The sequence below is a fragment of the Dermochelys coriacea genome, chromosome 3 (assembly GCF_009764565.3).
Source record: "Dermochelys coriacea isolate rDerCor1 chromosome 3, rDerCor1.pri.v4, whole genome shotgun sequence".
NCBI lineage: Eukaryota > Metazoa > Chordata > Testudines > Dermochelyidae > Dermochelys > Dermochelys coriacea.
In genome coordinates this window covers 160,751,074-160,775,055 of record NC_050070.1, presented here as the reverse complement: position 1 = coordinate 160,775,055, position 23,982 = coordinate 160,751,074, and the positions used below count along the sequence as shown (strand labels likewise).

General features: G+C 45.2%; 1 protein-coding gene across 1 annotated transcript in view; it reads left to right on the top strand.

The window, feature by feature from the left end:
• DNAH14 (dynein axonemal heavy chain 14) overlaps positions 1-23,982 on the top strand; it is a 551,687-nt gene that overhangs the window by 248,758 nt on the left and 278,947 nt on the right. The window contains exons 29-31 of the mRNA XM_043511487.1: positions 6,775-6,862; positions 7,688-7,938; positions 9,233-9,464. Coding sequence (XP_043367422.1) covers positions 6,775-6,862; positions 7,688-7,938; positions 9,233-9,464 — 571 coding nt within the window. The remainder of the gene's footprint in view (positions 1-6,774; positions 6,863-7,687; positions 7,939-9,232; positions 9,465-23,982) is intronic.

Here is a 23,982-nt window from a genome sequence, read left to right as displayed (position 1 = left end):
AAACAGGTCATGGTTCCCTCCAGGTGAAGAGCTCCTTAGACTGGTGGAAAAATCAACTCAGTGTCTGTGCAGGCATCCCTTTCATCCATCCAGTTCCAACAGTAACTGACAATGGACACATCACTGTTAGGGTGAGAAACACATTTCAGTACCCTCACAACTCAGGGCAGATGGTCATCTCAGGAAAAATGTCTCCATATCAATCTGTTGGAACTCAGGGCAACCTGAAATGACTGCCTTCAATTTTTACCCCTCATCAAGGGCAGATCAGTCAGGATCATGACAGACAATGTAGCTTGCATGTTCTATGTCATGTCAAGAAACAAGGAGGAGCAAGATTCCCCTCCCTGTGTACCAAAGCTATGGAACTGGTGTTATAACTCATCAGTTTCAGATCTCAGCCATTTACCTTCCTGGAGTCCCTGTCACAGCCAATATGTTCAGCAGGCACTTCTCCTAAGACTACAAAATGGGAGTTGGACTCTCAAATTCTTTATGGGCTAATTCCTAAGGTGGGGACTTCCACAGGTTGACCTATTCACCACATTCAGCAGCAAGAAGTGCCCTCAATCTGCTCAAGAGGAGCTCTAGGTTGCCACTCTTTGGGGGATGCTTTTCTCTTTCCCTGGACAAAGGGACTTTTCTGTGCATACCCTCCACTGACACTAATACTAAGAGTGAGAAACAAGATCAGACAGGACACGGCAAGGGTTATCCTTATAGTACTGAATTGGACAAAACAGGCTTGGCATCCTTATCTGCTTCATCTGCATGTCCAACCGATGATCAAGCTTCTGATCATCCTTTATCTTCTCTCCCAGGATGCCACTTGTGTGCTTCACCCCAACCTCCATCTCCAAGCATGGCTGCTAGATGGCTCACTGGATTGGAATCCTCCTGCTTGACAGGTATAACTAAACAATAGAAGAGGGTCAACTCAGATTACTTAACTTCAGAAATGGAAAAGGTTCAGCATGTGGTGTCACTGTCAGCATCTTGTGACTGAATCCTCTTCATTCTCAGCTATCTTGGATTACCTTCTGGACTTAAAGAAGAGGAGGTTACTCACCCTGAGCAGTAACTCTGTTTTTTTGAGATGTATGTTTCTATGCATACTCCGTTACCTGCCCTCCTTCCCCTTTGCTTCGGACTGTTCCTTTTTGGACATTCTGATAGAGAAGAAATTTGAGTGTGGTTCGCCCATGCAGCTCTATATACCCTCGGTGTGCAGCAAAGTTGTACAGAGTACATGTGCAGGCTGAACGGACACTGCTAATGTAAAATTTCTGATCGAGGGCTCAAGAGACACATGCATAGCTGAAGATGAGCACCTTCGACACAGCTCAAAGAACCACAATTACTGCTCAAGGTGAGTAATCATAGAATCATAGGGCTAGAAGGTAGAATAAGTGTCATCTAATATTGCCCCCTGCCAAGATGCAGGATTTGTTGTGTCTAAACCATCCAAGTCAGATGATTATCCAGCCTCCTTTTGAAAACCTCCAGTGAAGAAGCTTTCACAATGTCCCTAGGCAGTTTCTTCCACTGTCCTACTGTTCTTACAGTTAAGAAGTTTTTCTTCAAGTAATGACCCTATAGGTGCTCAACTGTAGGTGCACTTGTGTCCCTGCGCTGCTGATGGGAGAACTTCGGTAACAGTGTCTGTTAGGCCTGCACATGCGCTGCCTCTCTTTGTGCTGCCCCATGAGGCTAGTCAGAGCACGTGGGCTAACCTCCCTCAGATCCTTTTCAACCTTCTCAAGCCATTAGCAGTCCATTAAGATTATTGCTTTATTTTACATACCTATAGTTAGTCTCCTAGTTATAGTTCCAGTTGTAGTTATTTTCTCTCTTATTTTACGCTTAAAATCCCCCCCCCAAAAGACTTTAATTTCTTTCCTGCTCTTATCTCTCATTTTCCCCCAATGGGATATGCTTGGTTAATCAGGCTTCAAAAAGCGCCTCACTTGTAAAGAGGCAATCCCAATTGTGGACAAGCACTTTCAGTGCATTTTCTGCCTTGGAGAAGACCAATCCAGTTGAAGTGTGGTCTTTGCCAACAACTCCAGCCAAGATCCCTTAAGGACAGAGAGATCTTCTGGAAGGTCATTTTCATGGAGGTTGCTCTCCAGCCCAAGTCACCTGGCAGATGTGAATCTTCCCCAAGCCCTCTACATCTAAGGGCTGTGGGTTGAAGAAACAAGCTGCGGACCCCTTTCATAAAGCATCTAAGAAGAGAGCAGGAAGTCCTCACAGTGAGCTCTGAGATAGCAGTAAGCGATCTCCATTGCACTTGGTATCTTTGGCACCATCAGCATCAAAACAATCTCAGTCTGGCACCCGTGGCTCATGGAGACTGACAGCAAATGGTATGGCTAGCAGGCCCATGGACCCGATAGGCACAAGAACTGAGTCATCGGCACCAAAGACAGGAGTAAGCACTCCTCTAAAAAGATACTCCCGGTATGTGAGTCCACATCAGTTCTGCCAATTACAGCTGGCCCGGCACTGCCACTGACCCTGGGATGATTGGTACCAGCAGAATCCCACCATTCCAGGGACCTCTGCATGCTAGACGCATCTGAGTCCTCACCTCTTGGGAACTCTGCACCAAGCATTTACTGAGCACAGGAAGTACCCACACTGTCATGTCATGCCCCTCTCTAGTGAGGCATCAGACAGAGTCAGAGGAGATAGTGTTGCAGTACTTCTCCCAAGCCCTATGTGGTATTCACTACCAACAGAGCCCTAGGATATACCCACAGATGGCTCCACCATCTTTGTACGGCCACTCATGGGCTCCACCGCTGGGCTGTATGCCCCCACCACCCAGTAGCCGTATTGGGAACCTGGGGTGGCACATTGCCAGCATGCCTCTCGGGCTTCAAGCCTCACCCAAGAACCATCAAGATACGTCTCCTTGCGTTCAGCAGCATCCAGTGCTTCAGAACCTCCACAAGACATAGGGGAACAGGAGGCCAGTACTGAGGAACAAGTGACACCAAGGACCATGTCCTCCTCCTCTTCGGAAGAAGTTGTCATGCCTCCCCAATCGTCTTTAGCAGATGAGTTTCACTCTTCCAGGAGTTGCATAAGAGAGTGGCAGACATGTTTGGATACCATTGGAGGAAGTCAAGGATACTCACTATCAATTCCTTGACATTCTCCACTTTCCTCCTCCTCCAAGACCCAGCAAAAACCGTGTGGCAAACCCCATCACCAGTGGCACCTACCTGCAAGCGAGTGGACAAAAAGTACTATGTCCCTGCCAAGGAATCTGAGTTCCTGTTCTCCCACCCAACTCCATCATGGTGGATGCCGTTAACTCCCGTGGCTGACAACACCAGTCAAGGGCTATTCCCTGTGATAGGAATTGGAAGTACCTAGACCTTTTCATCAGAAAAGCTTACTCTTTGGCCACTCTCCAATTCTGTAACGCCAACTAATAGGCCCTCATAGCGAATATGATTATATAAATTACTTAAAACTGAATGACTTTATTGAAAAGATGCCAGAATCACATTGTGACCAATTTAAGACCATTATAAAGGAGGGCCAATTAGGGTAAAGACAACACTGCAATCTGTGCTCGATGTGGAGGACATAGTGGCTATGGTGAGGCAACTTGTGCCATGGCTCCATCTGTTGAGCTTCCTGAAAAAGGGACGGTCCATGGTTGAGGACCATCCTTTTGATGGCACAAAGCTTTTTGCTGAAAAGACTGATGTCTCCTATCACACCCTGAAGGACTCCAGGGCGTCTCTCTGGTCACTGGGTATCTATACACAAAGACAAAAGAGACAATTTAGTCCCCAATCCCAGCATCGACCACACATCTCAATCTCAATGCCACTATGAGCCACAAAGTAAGAAAGGGAAATTCCCTACGCGCAAACCATCTGGCCCACTATCTTCTTCGTCTCAGCCCTCTACATCAAAGTACCATTTTTGATGGGCGGATCGAAGTACCGTTAAACCACTCCCTCTGAGTGACACAGCTGACCAGTGTTTCACACCCATTTGGCCACCGATTGGTAGCATTCCGCAGTGTCTGGGAACGCATAACGTCGGACCAATGGGTCCTAAAGATTGTTCAAACCGGGTATTTCATCCATTTTGCCTCCCTGCTTCCTCCACAACACCCTTCCCCATCTCTCTTCAGGGACTGTTCTCACCAGAGTTTACTATGGCAAGAAGTAGACTGTCTCCTCCAGTTAGGAGCCATAGAACCAGAACCTCAACTTCTACGAGGCAAAGAGTTCTACTCTCATTATTTCCTAATACCCAAAAGGAAAGGAGGTTGGAGACCCATACTAGACATCAGAGCTCTCAACAAGTTTGTCAAGGCTCAACAATTCAAGATGGTCACTTTAGAAACTATCATTTCAGTGTTGGAACAGAGAGACTGGTTTTTGGCCCTTAACCTTCAGGGTGCTTATATCTGTATCTCAGTCCTACTGATTCGCAGATGATTTCTCAGATTCACTCTGAGACATGACCTCTATCAGGACAGAGTGCTACCCTTCAGGCTGTCAATGGCCCCAAGAGTATTTTCCAAGGTTCTCTCAGTGGTGGCCACTCACTTAAGTTCCGAAGGGATAATGATCTACTTGTACCTGAATGATTGTATCCAAGTCACCAAATCTATGATGCACTTGTTTACAGAACTAGGCCTACAGATCAACACCCAGAAGTCAACCCTCACTCCAGGGCAATGCCTGGAATTCATAGGGGCTGACCTTGACTTGTTACAGGCCAGATCCCTCTTGCCTCAACACAGGTTCCTGTGCTTAGTCATGCTCATAGAGACTATTCAGAACAGCCCATAAATATCAGCTAGACTCTGCCTCCACCTCTTGGGTCACATGGCAGCAAGAACGGCAGTGGGTCTTCACATGTGATGCCTCCAAATGTAGTTTAGTTTGGTCTACAGACCAAATAGGGACAGACTGGACAAATCTCACCAAGATCAAAAACTCCTTAGACTTGTGGAAGGACCCAGCTGACATTTGCAAAGGGATCCTCTTCTTGCAAACCTCGCCATTGTCGCTCCTCACTGCCGATGCATCACTCATAGGGTGGGAAGTGCATCTGAATGGCCTCATGGCACAAGGCAAGTGGTCACCAATGGAGATATCCCTTCACATCCATTTCCTCAAGCTAAGAGCTGTCAGAAGTGCCTGTGCCCATTTCCTCCCAGTGGTCACAGGATCACACACAAAGATCCTAACAGACAACATAGCCTGTATGTACTACATCAATTGACAGGCAGGAGTTAGATCGTCCTCCCTATGCGCAGAAGCAATGAGGCTATGGAATTGGTGCATCTCCCACAACGTTACACTGTCTGCGGCTTACTTCCCAGGCACACAAAACTTGATCGCGGAAAGTCTCAATCACAAATTTCCATACAACCACAAGTGGGAGATACATTCAACAATACTTCACGATGGATGCAGATGATGGTGGACATTGTCCACAGACCTGTTGGGCATTCACATGAATAAGAAATATCCACGATACTGCTCCAGAGTGGGAATGAGTCAATATGCCCTGGGCAATGCTCTCCTCATCCCTGGAACAGGGACCTTCTCTACACCTTTTCACCATTACCTCTACTGTTTAAAGTCCTGCTGAAAATAAAGAGACAGAGCTCCTGTCATCCTGATTGCTCCTACTTGTCTGAGACAGACTTGGTACCCTTACTTGGGACAGCTCAGTTGTGTCTTCACGTGGTTTGGGCTTTTGCCCTCTGGCTTCCTGAAACATGTAACACCAGTCAGCATCCCTCATGTCTGGGGCAAAGCTTCAAAGGCCAGATATTTTTTGGCATAACCAATGTTGGGGAGCTTACTTTAACTACAAGTAGAAATTACACAGGAAATTCATCCAGTAAGCCAGGACCCTGAAAACACATTAACTCTTACTGTCACAAAAGCCCATGCCTCTCTGGTCCATTTCAATATAATAGTCTTTTGAATTTTACACATCTCCCAAGTCTCACGTCTGTCACAGTCATTATAGGGAATAGTGATGGCAATTAAAATTTCTTGGAATCCCATTTCTTTTATACATCTTTTACTATGGATGCCTTCACTCTCAGAGAAGTGGTTTTATTTGAAAGAGGAGTGGTTTGTCTTTTGTAAAAAAAAAAATTAGGTAATGTATTGGTCTGATATGGCATCAGTAAGCAGACACTGAAGCAGCAGTGGGATTTGCTTCTGTAGTCTGAGCTGTCATCATCTGGAGGAGGAATTTTTGAAACTGATGTTAAGCACAGATATTACAATTTGTTTTATGGACAAAATGCTGGTATATGGCATGGTAGTTCTTTTAGGGCCTGTTCTACAAGATGCAAAGCACTTAATGCAACGTTCTGAGCACCTCATATGACACTGAAGGTGATGAGGACTTTGCATCATTGGGCCCTTGGTGATCTGCTGTAGCATCCAAAAAATATCCAGTATAGCAAAGCCTGGTTTGTCAAAATACTTGCTATATTAGCTAGTGATTATGAAGTCTGCTACAAAATCTTAGTATATGGCAGCATCAGAGGCGACCCATGCCTGTCAATGGGGGGGGGCAAAGTGAGGGCAGCAGCTTCAGCAGTGTTACTGAGCATGCTCACTACAAACAAAGCAGCAAATCTGGGGAGGGGAGGCATGTGAGCGTGCATGCCCCCCTCCACACATTGCCTCTGGACAGCATAATAATTAACTAATAGTATTTCTATGATCACCTAATTTTATTTTAATGGTATGACATGTGTTGTAGATTTGTAAATATTGGAGTGGGAGAGTGGAATCAAATGGAATTTAAACAGTGGTTTCTGACTCATCCAGGACAGGTGGTACTTCTTGTGGTAAGTATCATTGACAGTTCATTCAAATCTGAAAAATGCCATGACCACTTGTATTTTGGATATCTGTTTTAGTGAGAAACTCTGCCTTTAAATACCTAAATCCTATGCTAATAATGCTATATGAATGCAGATTTCTAAATTTCAGTACAAAATGCTTGACAACGTGATTCTTTAACATAAACCTTTTCATTTCTGCAGATTTAGTCCTGCTTCTGTACTCTGGTTCTCTGATTATCAGAAGTGGTTGGAGCAATTTAAAAGTTGCTTGAGGGTGGGACCATTTTGTATTGCCCAGCAATCAGGGAAAAAAGAGAAGGGATAGCAGTCTTGACATGAGGGCCTCAAATGTAATAGGGTAAAAATAGAGGAATATTGGGAGGAAGAGAATTTTAAGGGCTGTAACAGAAGTTTACAGAAAAAATAGTTATATGTGAATTACATTTAAATAACATTTATGAATGTGAAAAAATCATTAGTATTTCCAGAGTCAGTTACCTGAAGTAAAATACAGAAGAATGTGATCATTTGAGAAGGTTAAGATAAAAAAAATCGTCTTTACAGTGTGAAAAGATTTATATTATTTTTTCCTCTGTGTTCAGAAGGGAAATATCAAATAAGCATGGGGTTCTGCTACCATTGTTCATCATAAGCAGCACTTATCTTCATTACTCCATTATTTGTGGAGTAAAGTACTGGTCAATGTAAGGATGTCAGAATCTGGCCCCAAGTTATTAAATGAATTTGTGTGTTTATGCAACATGTACTTTTGAATTCAAAGAAATAGAAAGTGTAGTTAATGCTGATAGAATAATATTTGCCTTTTAGAGCCAAATTATGTTTAATAAGGATTGTACAAGAAGTTTCCAGAGTTCTGATCCAAAAATGGCACTGACAGAAATCCATGATGAACTAGTCCATCATCTAGAGCAGCTTGCAGAGATGGCATCTGACATTCTTCAGTTTCACAAGCAAACCACACTAGAGGCATTGCTTACTCTGTACATCCACTGTAGGGACATACTTTCCAGTATGATAGATAAACAAATCTTCAAAAGGGAGGATTTTGAATGGACAAGGTACAAACTTTTTAAATTATTATAGGTGGGGATGATAGCAACACCTAATTACTTCCCATTATTGGACAGTGTTTTCAGTTGTTTATAACTTTGCCAAACTTTAAGCATTAGGGCTGAAATTTTCTATGCTGGGCATTTACTTCAGGCTCGGGGGGGGGGGGGGGGGTTTGTTTATTTGTTTTGAAAATTTTGGCCAAAAAGACTGGCCGTTTCTGGGAATGAACCTGAGGGAAAATGCTTATTTTCCTATGTTAAAAAATTCTGGTGACCTTTTCTTTGAGAAGCTGTGTCACTCCATATTTTGCAGCAGGGACTTGAAATTTGGCAGGGGAGTAGCCTTTGTGTCAGGGATGTTCCTTTTGCCCACCTGATCAAAAACTGCCTAAATTTAGCCAAGTTATATGCATTTGAAAAATCACAATTTGCACATGCCCAATAGAGACTTGCTCAAGAGCCTTTCAACTAAATTCTCCAAATATTCTGTCCATATTGGGCATATTCCAGTTTGGGGCTTAGCAGGACTTTCCTGACCATTATAGCTCTGGGTTGCTGCTGGACAGGTTGTGGCCAGGCATCAGAACTGAGAGAAAGAAGCCAGTCACTCTCCTGTGCTGTCAGTGCCCCCTCCCTCTCTCTCTCCTTCCCTGCCCACTGGGCCCATGGAGCATGTAGAAAGAAGCTGCCTGGTTCTAACGCAGAGGGGACAGGAGCTGGATAGGCAGGTGTTGGGGGAGTAGATTGGGACTGGAAGTCAGGGAGGGAAATGGGAAGGGACTGTCTAGAGAACACATGAGGAGACTGGGCCTGGCTAAGCCACGAGACTCAGGCAAGGAGCCAGATGTGGGGACAACATTGAGATTGGATGAAGAGCCCAATGTTTCAAACATCAGTATGTCAAAGTGCACTACAAAACTTTTAGTAAGTGATAGAAGGATCCACAAGACCCAATAGTGCCCAGCAAGCTAGTGTGCTCTACATTAAAACCCTGGTTTGCTGTGTATTAGCTGACTGTGTAAACAAGTCCTCAGAGTTTGTGGTATTTTTACTCATATAGTCAATATTCCATGTCATTATGATAAAGTGATGCTTTATTTTCAGTACATAATGTAATTAGCTTTGCTGTCTAAATTTTTTCCTACTTACGATTTTTTTTTGTTTGACTCTTTCTGCACCTTCAACTCTAATTTATCCCTGCATTTAAAAAATCCATGTGTTTTCCACACAGTGAATAGGTGTGTTGTTAATTCCTTTGTCATTCATTTTACAAGATTCTAATACACAAATATTATTTCAGGCAGTTGCGTTATGAATGGAATGAAATGAACACCACATGTAGGGTAGTTCAAGGTAATGCCACCTTTATTTATGGCTATGAGTACTTGGGCTGTTCCTCTCGATTGGTTATTACACCGCTTACCGACCGATGCTGGTTAACCCTTACTGGAGCACTACACTTGAATCTAGGAGGCTGTCCTGCTGGTCCAGCTGGAACAGGAAAAACTGAGACTGTCAAAGACCTGTCAAAAGTAGGTACCATATGCTGATAGGACAGAATAAATCCAGTGCATTTATGACATTTCCTTTTAGAGAAACTATAACCAGTAGTTTTTCTACTACACAGCTTCTCTCTGCATTCATCACTAATGGGTAACACATCTCACTTGTAGAATTTGAAGGCGATCTAGTGCTGTTTTTGGAGGCTCCAGGGCTCAGGTCAGACCACCATATCTTCTCCTTCCACCAATGTTGGCGGTTTTGTTTCTCCTTACCATTTTGTTGTATAATTTACATTTTTATTTGTTTGCAATAGTGACTTGATTTCAGCTTTTAGCTCCTCTCTCACTTTACTCAGGTGAAGAATTAATGGAGTATTGAGACTCCAACTCTTTGCCTTCTCCCGTTTAGTACTTCTTGAGTGTGATCCTACCACTCTCTACTCTGTCAGCAGAGAAGCCCTGCAGGCATGAATCAAGTCCAAGAAGTGTTATGGGCAGCCTTTCAGGAACTTTCAAGGGCAAGCTATGCCTTGCTCCCACAAATTGCCATTCCCTCGCTCTGCCAGGGAATGGGGCTTTGGGTTAGACAGGTGTGCTGAAGCCTCAGCTCCAAGCCATGACCCATCATGGAAGGCTTGATCAGGAACAAGACCACAGAGATGAGAACCCCTCACAGCCTGGTAAGGGGTAAATATTGCAAACACTAGAGACTCTAGGTACCAAAAAGACAAAAGCAAATGTGCCCTTAATAAGGCAGCAATTTGTATAGTGAATGAACAAGCAATATAAAAATTGTGGTTTAAGCCCTTTTTCCTTTGCTTTCCCACCCTGAGGAAGAGTTTGCTGGAGCTTTTCTCTTCAAAGAGGTTCTCTTACAGTGCTCTGTAACAAATCCATTGCTCCTCCTCCACTCTGCAGCATAGAATCATAGAAATATAGCACTAGAAGGGATAGGACTCAATAGGGCATCTCATCCAGTCCCCGCATTGAGGCAGAACTAAGTATTACCTAGACCATTCCAGATGGTTGTCTAGCCTGTTTTTAAAAACCTCCAATGACAGAGAGATTCCATAGCCTCTAGCTAATTTATTCCAATGCTTAAATAGCTTTACAGTTAGGAAATTTTTCCTAATTTCTAACCAAAATCTCTATTGCTGCTATTTAAGCCCACTACTTCTTGTCCTGTCCTCAGACAATAAGGAGAATAATTTATCATCCTCCACTTTATAACAACCTTTTATGTACTTGAAGACTGTTATGTCCCGCTTCACTCATCTCTTCTTCAGACTAAACTCCAGTTTTTTTTCTATCGTTCTTTGTTGGTCATGTTTTCTAGACCTGTAATCTTTTTTCTCTCTCCTTTGGATTTTCTCCAGTTTGTCCATACCTTTCCCGAAGTGTGGTGCCTAAAACTGAACACAGTATTCCAGTTGAGGCCTTATTGATGCTGAGTAAAATGGAAGAATTACTTCTCATGTTTTTCTTACAGCACTCCTGTGAATACATCTGTAAAGGGGGACAGACTCCAGTCTCTCCTTTTCAGGCTCTATCAGGTCTGTGTTGCTAGGCAACACCCAATGAGAGCTCCTGGGCAGTACTTCTGCAGAACTGAGAGCAGAGGTCTGCCCTCTTACAGTGCTTGTCCCCTTCTGAGCTGCTCTGTTTTCCTTTTGCATGTCTGTCTCCAGTTTGCACAAGCTTTGTAAGTGTGGAAGGGCAGGGCAGGTACCAAGGTTGCTCCTTAACCCCTTGTTCTCTAGTGTGGAGTTTGTATACCATATCCCATACCCTTCCCCTCAAAAAAGGATCTGGGTTCATATCCTCCAGACCCAGGTCCCCACCCTCTTGGGGAAAAAAAATCTGCATTTTGGTGGGCCTTCCTAGCTCGGTGAAATACCTGAAAACTGTATGGCTGTAAGAAAAGGTACCACTGTATAATTCTGGGGTTGGCATATTTTATGCAGTTTAACCAATGAAGAGGGGCAATGGTCTGTTACTAGTGAGAATGGATTTCCCAACAAATACTGTCCTAGGGCCTAGTCTACAGCCCATTTCACAGGTAAAGCTTCCTTTTCTATGACTGAACTCCTGGGGGGAGTTTTCTGTATATATAGAGGACCAGGAATTCTTTTTCATCAACTGCCTGGGAAAGGACTACACCCAGTCTTACATCAGAGGTGTCTGTTTGTATTGTGAACTTTTTGGAAAAGTCTGATTGGCTCCTGGCGCAGATGATTTTTTAGAGTCCTAAATGTCCTGTCATGGGCCTCTGACCAAATGATTTTCTTAGGACTGGTGTCCTTCATGAGGTCTGTGAGACATGCTGCAATCATGGCAAAGTCTGATATGAATCTTTTATAATTTCCTGGTAGGCTCAAAAAGTGTTGTATCTGTTTATTTGTCATTGGGATGGGGCAGGTAGCTAAGATCTGTACTTTGCCCATTAGTGATTGTAACTTGCCCCTCCCCGTGTTATAACTGAGTTATGTAATTTCCTGGTTCGCCATCTTACTGTTGGCTATCTTTGCAGTGAGTCCTGCACTCTTGAAAGCCCATAAGATAGAAGTGACGTGTCATACGTGATTGTTCCAGTTATGGCTATAAATCATGTTATCTATTTAGGCTGCAGCATATTGGCTGTGAAGTCACAGCACTTGGTCCATGAGATTTTGAAAAATAGATGCTGCCCCTTGGAGGCAGAATGGCATAGTGCGGAATTGGTATTGACTGCATGGGGTGGATATAGCTGTCTTTTCCTGCGATTCCTAGGTCAGAGATCTCTCAATACCCCTTTGTGAGGTCTAGGGCAGAGATGTATTGGCAGCTCCCAGTCTTTCTAGTAATTCATCCACCCTGGGCATAGGGTAGGTGTCAAACCTCGTTATTGCATTTACATTTCTAAAATCAATACAGAAGCACGTTGTCCCATCTGATTTTGGTACCAGCACAATGAGACTTCTCCACTCACTGCAAGACTGATTCCTCTCTTCAGCAGTGCTGAAATGAACATGCCTACGTTCTCAGTCTGTGAAAGGGGACACTCACCAACAGTGCTGCCTAGTGTCAGGCAGGGGTGCAGCAAGTTGTCTCCCTCCCTGAAGTCCCATCTTTTTAGTTATTGTTCTGACTTGTGAGGACTCTCCCGTCTTTTGTAGCTCAGTTCCTGGCTAGGTCACACATTCCAATCCACCCCTTTCACAGTATACCAAAAGGAAGTCTGGGTCATAGACAGATCAAGTCTTTCACTGCCCATATGGGCTTCAGGGTGTTCACCTTATTTTGGGGACTTGGAGTCTGGGCCTTTGAACATTCAGTTTCTTCTCCAGCTGGCTTCTTCACCAAGGCAAAGATTCCTATTGTTGTCCTGTCTTTGGGAGTTGGTGGGGTACCCAGACCCACCCTCTCCACAGGGCTCTAATCCAGAGCCCAATAGTGGGCAGCTAAATTCTGCACCTTCCAGTGCTCAGTAGTTGTCTCAGATCACTTCCTACTTAAGTCCCTTTTTCACCATAATAAATTAAAGAACCACAAATAAAATTTCTGACTTTCATATTCAGTCAGAGTTCTCCCTTCGGAGGCTTTATCATGTCTGTGTTGTTAGATGTCTATGAGTTTCTGGGAAGTACTTCTCCAGATCTGAGGTCTGCCCTCTTACACTGCCTGCTCCCTTCTGAGCGACTCTGCTTCCCTTTTAAAAGTCCATCTCCAGCTTGTTCAGGCTTTGCAGGCGCAGCAGGACGGGACCACCTGGGCCCAGAGCTGCTCCTTAACACCTTGTTCTCCAGTGTGGGGTTTGTGTATCCCATCAGAACATCCAAGAATGACGTTTGCTTTTTATTTTTTTCCAACTGTATTACATTGTTGACTCATGATTAGTTTGTGATCCAATATAACTCCCAGATTCTTTTCTTCAATATTCCTTCCTACGCATTCATTTCCCATTTTGTGTTTATGCAGTTTATTATTCCTTCCTAACTGTAGTACTTTGTAACTGTCCTTATTGAATTTCATCCTATTTAATTGAGACCATTTCTCCAATTTGTCAAGATCATTTTGAATCCTAATCCTGCCCTCCAAAGCACTTGCAATCCCTTGTAGCTTGCTATTGTCTGCAAACTTTACAAGTGTACTCTTTTTGCTGTTATCCAAATCATTTACAAAGGAAGACCCAGGACAGGTCACTGCAGGACCAGAATTCAATATGTCCTTCCACCTTGACTGGGCATGCAGAGAAGCCTGTTACTTCTGTGAAGCCCTGCCTCAGCCTACAGTGTAATGGGAATTGTGCCTATCTGGTTTTTAGCCCTGACCCTTACTCAGAGAAGGATGCTCAGAGTCTGATGGATAGAAAGGGATCTCTCACTTCCCCTTTTCCATAGGCTGACTCCATATTAAAGTGTGCAGAGCATTTCTGGCAGTCTGTGAACAGAACACGTTTACATGAGGACTTTGTTCCCTATCCAGCAGTACCATAATCGGATTACAGGGAAGTAAGTGAGAAATAACTTTCTAGATTTAAAATGTCAGGTTTCAGAGTAGCAGCTGTGTTAGTCTGTATTTGCAAAAAGAAAAGGAGTACTTGTGGCACCTTAGAGACTAATAAATTTATTTGAGCATAAGCTTTTGTAAGCTACAGCTCACTTCATCGGATGCATTTAGTGGAAAATACAGTGGGGAGATTTATACACACACACAGAGAACATAAAACAATGGGTTTTATCATACACACTGTAAGGAGAGTGATCACTTAAGATGAGCTATTACCAGCAGGTGGGGGGGGAGGAGGAAGAAAACCTTTTGTGGTGATAATCAAGGTGGGCCATTTCCAGCAGTTGACATCTGAGGAACAGTGGGGGGTGGGGGGGGAAATAACATAGGGAAATAGTTTTACTTTGTGTAATTACCCATCCACTCCCAGTCTCTATTCAAGCCTAAATTAATTGTATCCAGTTTGCAAATTAATTCCAATTCAGCAGTCTCTTGTTGGAGTCTGTTTTTGAAGTTTTTTTGTTGAAGAATAGCCACTCTCAGGTCTGAAATCGAGTGACCAGAGCGATTGAAGTGTTCTCCGACTGGTTTTTGAATGTTATAATTCTTGATGTCTGATTTGTGTCCATTTATTCTTTTACGTAGAGACTGTCCAGTTTGACCAATGTACATGGCAGAGGGGCATTGCTGGCACATGATGGCATATATCACATGGTGATACGAGCCTCTGATAGCGTGGCTGATATGATTAGGCCCTATGATGGTGTCCCCTGAATAGATATGTGGACAGAGTTGGCAACGGGCTTTGTTGCAAGGATAGGTTCCTGGGTTAGTGGTTCTGTTGTGTGGTGTGTGGTTGCTGGTGAGTATTTGCTTCAGGTTGGGGGGCTGTCTGTAAGCAAGGACTGGCCTGTCTCCCAGGATCTGTGAGAGTGATGGGACTCGTGTTTTACTGAATAAAGGCCTGAGAGGTACAACCTCTCCTTTAAAGTACTCACTTGGATGCTAGCCAGCTTGGGTCAGCAGACAAGCATCCTTTCAGGCTCCAGGGTCTATCCCTACAATCAAGCTATTTGGACCAGTACCCCTTCTTGATTAAGGGGTCCTCAAACCAGGATGCACATGGCACATCTCCCTCCTTTAAACAGGTGAAGTACTGCATATGCACCATCAAACAAAATTTAGAAAATAAAAATATTAAACTAAAATGTTACATAAAATAATAAAGGAACTTCATGGAACTGAAGATAGGTGCAGCAGTAGCACCTCCCTGTAACGTGGTACACTTACCTCTTGTGAGTGTCCCCTTGGCCAAGTGCACACCTGCACACTCTCTCTGATTGTCTCTCCTCTGGGATAGAGCAGCACCCCAGGGCTCCCTCCCTGGAGACAATGTCTTCACCCAGTTCCCTGTGGCCTTGTGCCATCTTCATCCTTACCTCGGGGCCTTGTCCTGATGGAATCCCTGCAACCAGCTCAGGGCTCCTTCTCACTGTCCTTGACTTCTGGAAGCACTGCCTCATCTGAGGTCCTGTAGCTCTGTTGGCCAGCCACACACCATCCACGCTCCTACAGCTCCAGCAAAGAATTGAACTCCCTCTGGCCCTGCAGCTCTTCTTATAGTAGGTTGCTGGGCCCTGATTGGCTGTGTCCCACATAGCCACTCTAGGCAGCTTGGAGTACCTTCTCCACTGCCTTTTTTTGGAGCGGTGTGGCAGGGCCACGAGGCCTCTAGCAGGAGTCCTCAGAGGGTCTGGTATACCCCATCACATTCTTCCACCCCAGTAAAAACATAAACACACCTTCAGAAGGAGACTTCCTTCTGAAAGATCCCATAGATCATAAGAGTGAGGATACACTCCATGGAAATATCAAAGCCTCAATTATAGCCAGTCAAACCAAAAGTTTTTCGTATACTTAATAGAAAAATCGACTAGATGGCAAGTCTTTGTGTTCTAACACACTGATATTCTGTTCCATCTCTAGGGTTCCTCAGTGCTACAGTAATATAAATAATAATTGACGAGTGATATGATCGTTGCTGGGAATGAGGTACCTTGGGTTCTATTCTGGTCAAATCCTTGATGTAACTTATAATAAGAGTTATGACTCCTAACTCAGTGGCTATAAGAAAGCTGTATTTATACCCATGAATAGCAATCAGTCATTCTAAGAATATATCTTGGGCTTCCAAATTTACAGGTGAGGAGATATTTGGGGAAATACTAGTGATATTAGTCTCTGAGAATGCGGAAACCTCAGACCTTACTATCAAAACCAGCATAACAATAGCTACCAACATTGGACTATCCAAAAAGTGACTATTACCCTAGCAGAGGGAAAAATCTGGAATAGAAACTCCCAGCAAAACCTAGATCAGTTTTTTCCTAAACCGACAAAAATCCTTAGCATGACAAAGACAAAAAGAGCATTTGTGTATGAGGGCTTACAATTCCTGTAGAAGACTTCCTTCTTCTTTGAGTGCTTGCTCATATCCATTCAATTTAGGTATGTGTTCTCGCCACATACACCAGTGCAAGAAGTTTTTTCCCTCAGCAGTATTTGTAGGAGACCAGCTCCAGCACCCTCTGGAGTGGTGCGCACATGCTGCAGTATATAGAGCGCCGCCAGCTCCCCCGACCTTCAGTTCCTTCTTGCCACCAGTGACAGTGCTAGAACTGTTGCTGCTTCAGCTAGCGCTGTTTTAACGAGTTCATATGAACAATAAAGATTCTTGTATTATAGTGTATATATAGATTTTTGTTAGTGTTAGTAAATCCCTTAGTTAGAGACTTCATAGGTCCTGAACGGGACTTTGCCTCAGGACAGGGCATGCCCCAATCCTTAGGCTTTAAGCCCTGTGATCGCTGCAAGTGGCCCATGCCCATTACAGCTGTCTGCGTTGCTTGGGCGAAGGGCACATTAGTGAAGAGTGCAATATTTGCAGGTTCTTCAAGCCAAGGAATAAGAAGGAGCACAATATTCATTTAAGAGTGCTCCTTATGGCCCTCACCCTGGCACCGGAGCAATGCTCCAACTCGGCACCGAGCACCGTGACGGTGCGAGGTCAGTTTCCAGTCCCCCACAAGGGAAAGGATAAGCAAGTTCCCATGCTGGGCAACTCTTCACCTCCATCAGGATCTTGGTCCCAAGCTCCAGTTGAACGGTGTAGCCCAGCCCACTCCCTACCAGCCACCCTGGATAGTGGCAGAGGCTTCCACCAGCTCTGGGTACCGTCCACACCGAAGGCCCTGCAGGCAGCGCAGGAGATCATGTCCCTCTGGGTGCCACCCACACAGGTTCCTGCGGTTCCCTGGTCACGGGGTAAACCCACATTCAGACCACCATGATCCCCACCTCAGCAGCACCATTCCCCGTTGCGGGGGACGTCCCACCAGTGCTTGCCCTCCTAGAGCCGCTATGCCTCTGACTGTGAAAGGCATACATAGCACAGCCCCATTTGGTCCCCAGACCTTGGGCACAGGCAGAGAGGCTTGAAGCACAGCTCTCCAGCAACCAGGTGCGGATGTCTGGAGGCATGTGACCCCTGGCGGAAGTACTGGTCCCAGCACCCAGTATCTCCAAGACCATGATACCACTCAAGGGACCCGTCGAGGGATTGATGCTTCCATTCCTTGGACCATCACCGATCCCCTAGGAGGGCATCACCGTGTGTGGGCGCTTCTCAGCACTGGGCCTGTTCCAACTTCTGGTCCCGCTTATCATCCCGGTACGGTTCATCAAGCACGAGATGTTGGTCACCAGTTTCAGGCCATTGTGGATCTGTTGAGTGCCACTGGTCCCCAAGACCCCCTTCCAGATCAGACTCCAGGCGGAGTGACTGGCATCGGCCGGGGCAGAGACACCGTTCCATTCTGTCCTGGTTGCCCAAGAGCGATCGCTCAGGATTCAGCCCTGGTTCGGGGCAAGGTTCCCTGACGGTGGGACAAGCTCCGGTACCAGCGGTACCAGCTACATTGTTGGCACGGAAACCGGCCCTGTGGGCTCAGGCACAATGGCCAGCGCTATGGTACCCAGGGGAACCCGTGGGGGTTCACTCAGCCCTCCCAGACCACCCGCTCAATGTCCAGAGCCTCAGAGAGACCAGCTGACTCTCTCTCCCATCCTCCTCTGGTGCACAAAGCCTTGGGTGCAAGGACCTGCAGGTCCATTTACTAAGGGAGCAAGCCACTGGGCCACCAATGATTGTGGAGGACCCTATGGTGCTGGCATCTTCCTTGTCGTTGCCAGATGAAGCTATAACGGAGGCCCCTCCACCGAATCCTCCAGATGATGCTAAAGTGCACCAGGAAGTATTGAAGAAGGTTGCCACCAACCTGGCCTTCAGTTAGAGGAGCTCTCGGACTCTCTCTTCGATGTCCTCTGATCCACAGCACCGGCCAGGGTGGTTTTGCCCCTTCATGAAGGGGTCTCAAAGATCACCAGTGCCCTGTGGCAAACTCCTTCCTCTGTGCCCCCCATCTCCAAGAGGGCTGAGAGCAAGTACTTAGTGCCATCCAAAGGCCACGAGTATCTGTACACCGACCCTGCTCCCAACTACCTAGTGGTAGAGGTGGTTAACCACAAGGAGCGACAGGGTCAACCTGGGGCTACCCCTAAGAATAAAGATTCCAAGAGGCTAGTCTTGTTTGGGCATAAAGTTTATTCATTCTCTAGTCTCCAGTTGAGGGTGGCCAACCATCAGGCCCTCCTGGGATGCTATGACTTTAACATGTGGCAAGCCATGGCCAAGTTCGAGGGTTCCCTTCCTGAGGCTTCTAGGAAGGAGTTCTGGGCAATCATGGAGGGCTAGGGTGACGCTACAGGAGGCATAGGATGTGGCAGACACCGCCACCCGAACCATGGCCTTGGATGTCACTACACGCCAAGGATCCTGGCTGCTCCTCTCTGGCTTGTCCACAGAGGCTCAGCAGTCGATGCAAGACCTTCCCTTCAATGGGCAAGCCCTGTTTGCGGAACAGATGGACAATAAGCTCCATGGCCTCAAGGACTTCTGCATGACCCTTAAAATGTTGGGCCTGTATGTTCCCGGCCTTGTCCGCAAGCGGTTCAAGCCACAGCAGCCTCATGGTCAGGAGAACCACCCTCACCAGGAACCTCCCCATAAGAAATCCAGAGGCTATAAGTGGCCTTCACCAGCCTTCGAAGGCTTCTCAGTCGAGCTCAGCTTGCAATAAGCAGGCAGGCAAGCGACCATTTTGAGGCTACACTCAAGGACTATTCCCAGGATCCTTCCTTTCCTATTTTTGTCAACTGCCTTTCTCCTTTCCTTCCTGCATGGGCATCTATAATATCGGACTGATAGGTCCTCAGTACAGTGGTTACACCTTTCAGTTGCTTTCTATCCCTTCTTCCCACCCCTCGCCCCATCCTTCTCCAGGGACCCTTCTCACGAGAGTCTCCTCTCACAGGAGGAAGAGGGGTTACTGCAGCTAGGTGCGATGGAAGTTGTTTCTCCAGAGTACAGGAACAAGGGGTTCTATTCCCTTTACTTTTTAATCCCAAAGGCCAAGGGCGGTCTGTGACCTATCCTGGTCCTGCGAGACTTGAACCACTTCCTAGTGAAGCTGAATTTCCGCATGGTCTCCCGGCCTCCATCATACCCTCCCTGGATCTGGGACACTGATACACCGTCCTCGATCTGAAAGATGTATACTTTCACATCACCATCTTTGAGGGACACCGATGCTTCCTCCAGTTTATGGTAGGTCCCAACCGCTATCAGTTTGCCCGTTTGGCCTAGTGACAGCGTCCTCCCATTTGGCCTAGCATCCTCCTGTTTGGCCTAGCGACAGTTATTTCCCAAGTGCATGTCGGTGGTGGATGTTTACCACAGACATCAGAGTGTCCAGATCTGCCTGTACCTTGACGACTGGCTAGTCAAAGGCAGCTCCAGGTCCAAAGAGATGTCACACTACTGTTAAGTCACTTGCTGTCGCCTCGGCCTGTTGGTAAACAACAAAAAAATCCATGTTAGAATTCATTGGAGCAATGCTCAACTCGACCTGTGCCAGGACATTCCTGCAGCTGTAGAGATTCAGGGTACCGACGACCCACATCGTGGAAGTCTCTGCATTTCCTCTGACCACAGCCAGGGTTTGCTTGCACCTTGTAGGTCACATACAAGCATGCACATATGTGGTGCGCCATGCCAGGCTCTGGATGTGACCCCTGCAGCAATGGCTGGCAACAGTCTACTCCCAATCCAGGGACCACTTGTTACCATCCCCGCGATGGTACTTACCTTGCTGCGATGATGGACTGACTCCGGGACAGTCCTGGAAGGAGTTCCCTTCATCAGCACTCCTCACTCAGGTGAGTTGGTTTCGGATGCCTCGGACCTTGGCTGGGGGGGTGCACCTCTGCACTCTCCAGACCCAAGGGTATGTTTTCCCCAGAGGAAATGATGCTACACATAAACGTCAAGGAACTCAGGGTGGTATGCAGAGTGTGTGTGGTCTTCTTATCTCATCTGTTGGGCAGAGTGGTCAGAGTATTGATGGATAACACAGCCTTGATGTTCTACATCAACAGACAAGGGGGAGCGCGATCCTTGGCTCTCTGCCAAGAGGCACTCTGTCTCTGGGACTTCTTCATCAACCACAGAACCCACCTAGAAGTATATCACCTTCGGATGCCAAGAACACGCTATCAGATCTCTTAAGGAGGGACTTCTCTTCTCACCATGAGTGGGTGCTCCTCCCCGAGGTAACCAGCACAATCTTCAAGAGGTGGGGAACTTCCTAAGTGGATTTGTTCACCACCAGGAAGAACAGGAGATGTCACAGGTTTTGCTCCAGATGGGATCTGGGCAAGGGCTCCCTCTCCGATGCCTTCCTCCTGCCATGGGCAGGAAGCCTGATGTATATGTTCCCTCCAATTCCGCTCATCAGCAAGGTCCTAGTGCAAATAAAGAGAGGCAAGGCTCAGGTTATCATGATCACCCTGGCGTGGCCTTGCCAGCACTGGTTCAGGACACTATCGAGCCCCGCAGTGATCCCTCCGTGGCCCCTACTGAACCGACCGGACCTGCTGTCACAGGATCACAGTTGACTCTTGCACCCCAACATCACGCCCCTTCACCTCACAGCATGGATGTTGCATGGTTGAACCCTGAGAAGCGGGTCTGTTTGGAAGGCGTCCAGAAGGTCCTCTTTGAGAATAGGAAGCCCTCGACTAGACAGACTTACCTGGAAAAATGGATGAGGTTCTCCAGCTGGGCAGCTGAATGGGGCATCTCCCCTTCGCATTCTTCGGTGCAGTTGATCTTAGACTACCTGCTACATTTGAGGAACCAGGGCCTGGCACACTCCTCAGTCAAGGTACATCTGGCAGCCATTTCCGCCTTTCATCCATCAATCCAGGGGCAGGGTCAGACGATGTTCTCCCATGACATGATTAGATTCCTCAGAGGTCTTGAGAGACTTTATCCACAAGTTCGGTTCCTGGTCCCCCACTGGGATCTCAACTTGGTGTGGGATGGTTCCTAAGTAAATCTTTAAATTACAAAGCTGTTATTCTATAGAGAGGGAACTTCAATTAGTGACTATTCGTCTACTCTAAAAATAATTAAACCAGTGCTTAACCATTGCCACCCTGCTTCTGTGATTCACTGCTCCTTACTTCCCATTAAGGAAGAATAAGCAGAGAAGGGGTGCAGCAGAATAAGAAATTTCTTACCTGGTGATAATTCAGCCATGCTGGTAGACTAACAAATGAACAGAATACTCGCTGTAACCATTTAAAGTTTTCTCTAAAGGTAAATGACTTTGACATTTATTCACAACATTTTTATATCAGTTTGGTGTCTTAATGCTAATAATTAGTTGCTGGAGTATTTCTGCAGCTTTAAAAGAATTTTTCTGGTGGCCTACGCTGCAGGGTAGGCTTTAGTTCTGAAGCCTTCAGCAACGACATTGGACTATTTCCAAATTCTGTAGGTGGGATATTTTACCTATTAATGATGAATTAGTAGAGAAGCTGCTACAATAGAATCTCAGTTATGAATAACAGAGTTACGAACTGACCAGTCAACCAGACACCTCATTTGGAATTGGAAGTACACAATCTGGGAGCAGCAGAGACGAAAGAAAAAAAGGAAAGCATTTACAGTACAGTACTGTCTTAAACATAAACTACTTAAAAAAGGGGGAAGCAACATTTTTCTTCTGCATAGTAATATTTCAAAGCTGTATTAAGTCAATGTTCAGTTGTAAACTTTTGAAAGAACAATCATCGTGTTTTATTCAGAGTTATGAACGTTTCAGAGTTACAAACAGCCTCCATTCCCGAAGTGTCCATAACTCTGAGGTTCTACTATCATAGAAAATTATCAGTTCAGAAATGTATTATTCCGTGTGTGTGTGTGTGTGCACGCACGCACATATGCATAAGTACATATACACTTACATGTTATGGATACACATGCATACATTAAAATTACTTGTGGTACAGACAAATAGAATTTGGGCTTGATGCATTGAGTTTGTTACAGTGTCTATTACTTTGTACTATTATTTTAAAAGTGAACATCTTACCATATATTAGTTTTAAGATGGCCATCTTCTTCCCCTGAGCTCCACAATGATATTCTGTCTCCCCTAACTTCTTAATCAGGTTGCCAGATTGAACAATTGAATAGAGAGCAAGTTGCATTATTTCCTTATAGGGAAGGAAAGATTCGGGGGGGGGGAAGGTAAAGAACAAAATTAAGACTCAAAATCTACTAAAGATATAGAAAAGGAAAAAAACAAACAAACAAAAACAGAATAAACAAAATATGAAAGATGCAGCAATGTTGCCATCCTGTGGCATATTCGGATGTAGAGCATGGTTACAAGCAGATGCATCACAAATGAGAGTGGGTTACCAACCCCAAAAGGCCACTGAGGTATAAATAGTTCGTGTAGCTTGACTCAACAATGACTGGGGAATGGGGTGTAACTGTGTGTCAGGATATATAATCCCACATTGGGACTGAAGGCTCTTCTGATGACTCACTGTCAACAGGTGTTAGAACCCTGTATAAATCTGGTGAGAATATTATGTTGACTGATTGTGGCAGATGGAGCTTTCTAACTGCCAAGATGGTACAGGCTATTAACTAGGAAGATTTGATCCTTTGGTTTAAGAGGAGTAGGGATGAAGACAGAGATGAAACCCTTAGGTAAAGCAGGCTGGGGGAGAAATTTTAGGATGAGATTTATGTTTTTTTATGTTAGAAAGGAAACATGGTCTAGTTGACTGGGTAGTAGAGTAGGAGTCAGGAGACCTGGATTCTATTTCTGGCTCTACCAACTGACTTGGCACACAAGACTTCACCTTCCTGTGCCTCTGTATCCACTCCAACTTTCTGTTCTTTCTATTTATTTTAGACTATAAACTCTGAGACAGATGCTGTCTCTGAGTGTGTGTTTGTACCACTTCCTTTGTACAATGGATTCCTGATCTTGCTTTGGATTCTAGGAGTTACTGTAATAGAGTATATATATATTAATTATTATATATATTATTATTTTAATATAATAATATTATATTTAATAATAATTAAATATATTATTAATATAACTAATTATTATATATATAAGTACTATATTATTTGATTTTCCATTAAAGCCAAACCCCAGGAAGGGGTTAAGTGTGCCATTATACAACTTGTGTAGACATTATTTGTAGTTGGGGAGCAGGGGAAGGAGAGACATGACATACTCAGAGAGAGAGAGAGGGAGAAGAATGGCCTTGTGATTAAATCACTGGCTTTGTATCACAGAATACCCAGGACCAATTCCTGGCTCTGCTACAGATTTTCAGTATGATATTGGGCATTCTTGTACTTCCCACTGAAGTAATAAAGAGGCACAAATACCCCTACCCTCCACGATTTCTTCTTCCTGCTCATGGTTGGTAATCAAAGCATAAGTCTTTGTCACACTCTTTTCCCTTTCTCTTATCAGAGAATTTTTTCTACAAATTTTCTCTATTTTCCGGAATGGAAGCTGCTTTGCGTGCCCCTTAAAATCCAGCTGCTCAGTACATGGCG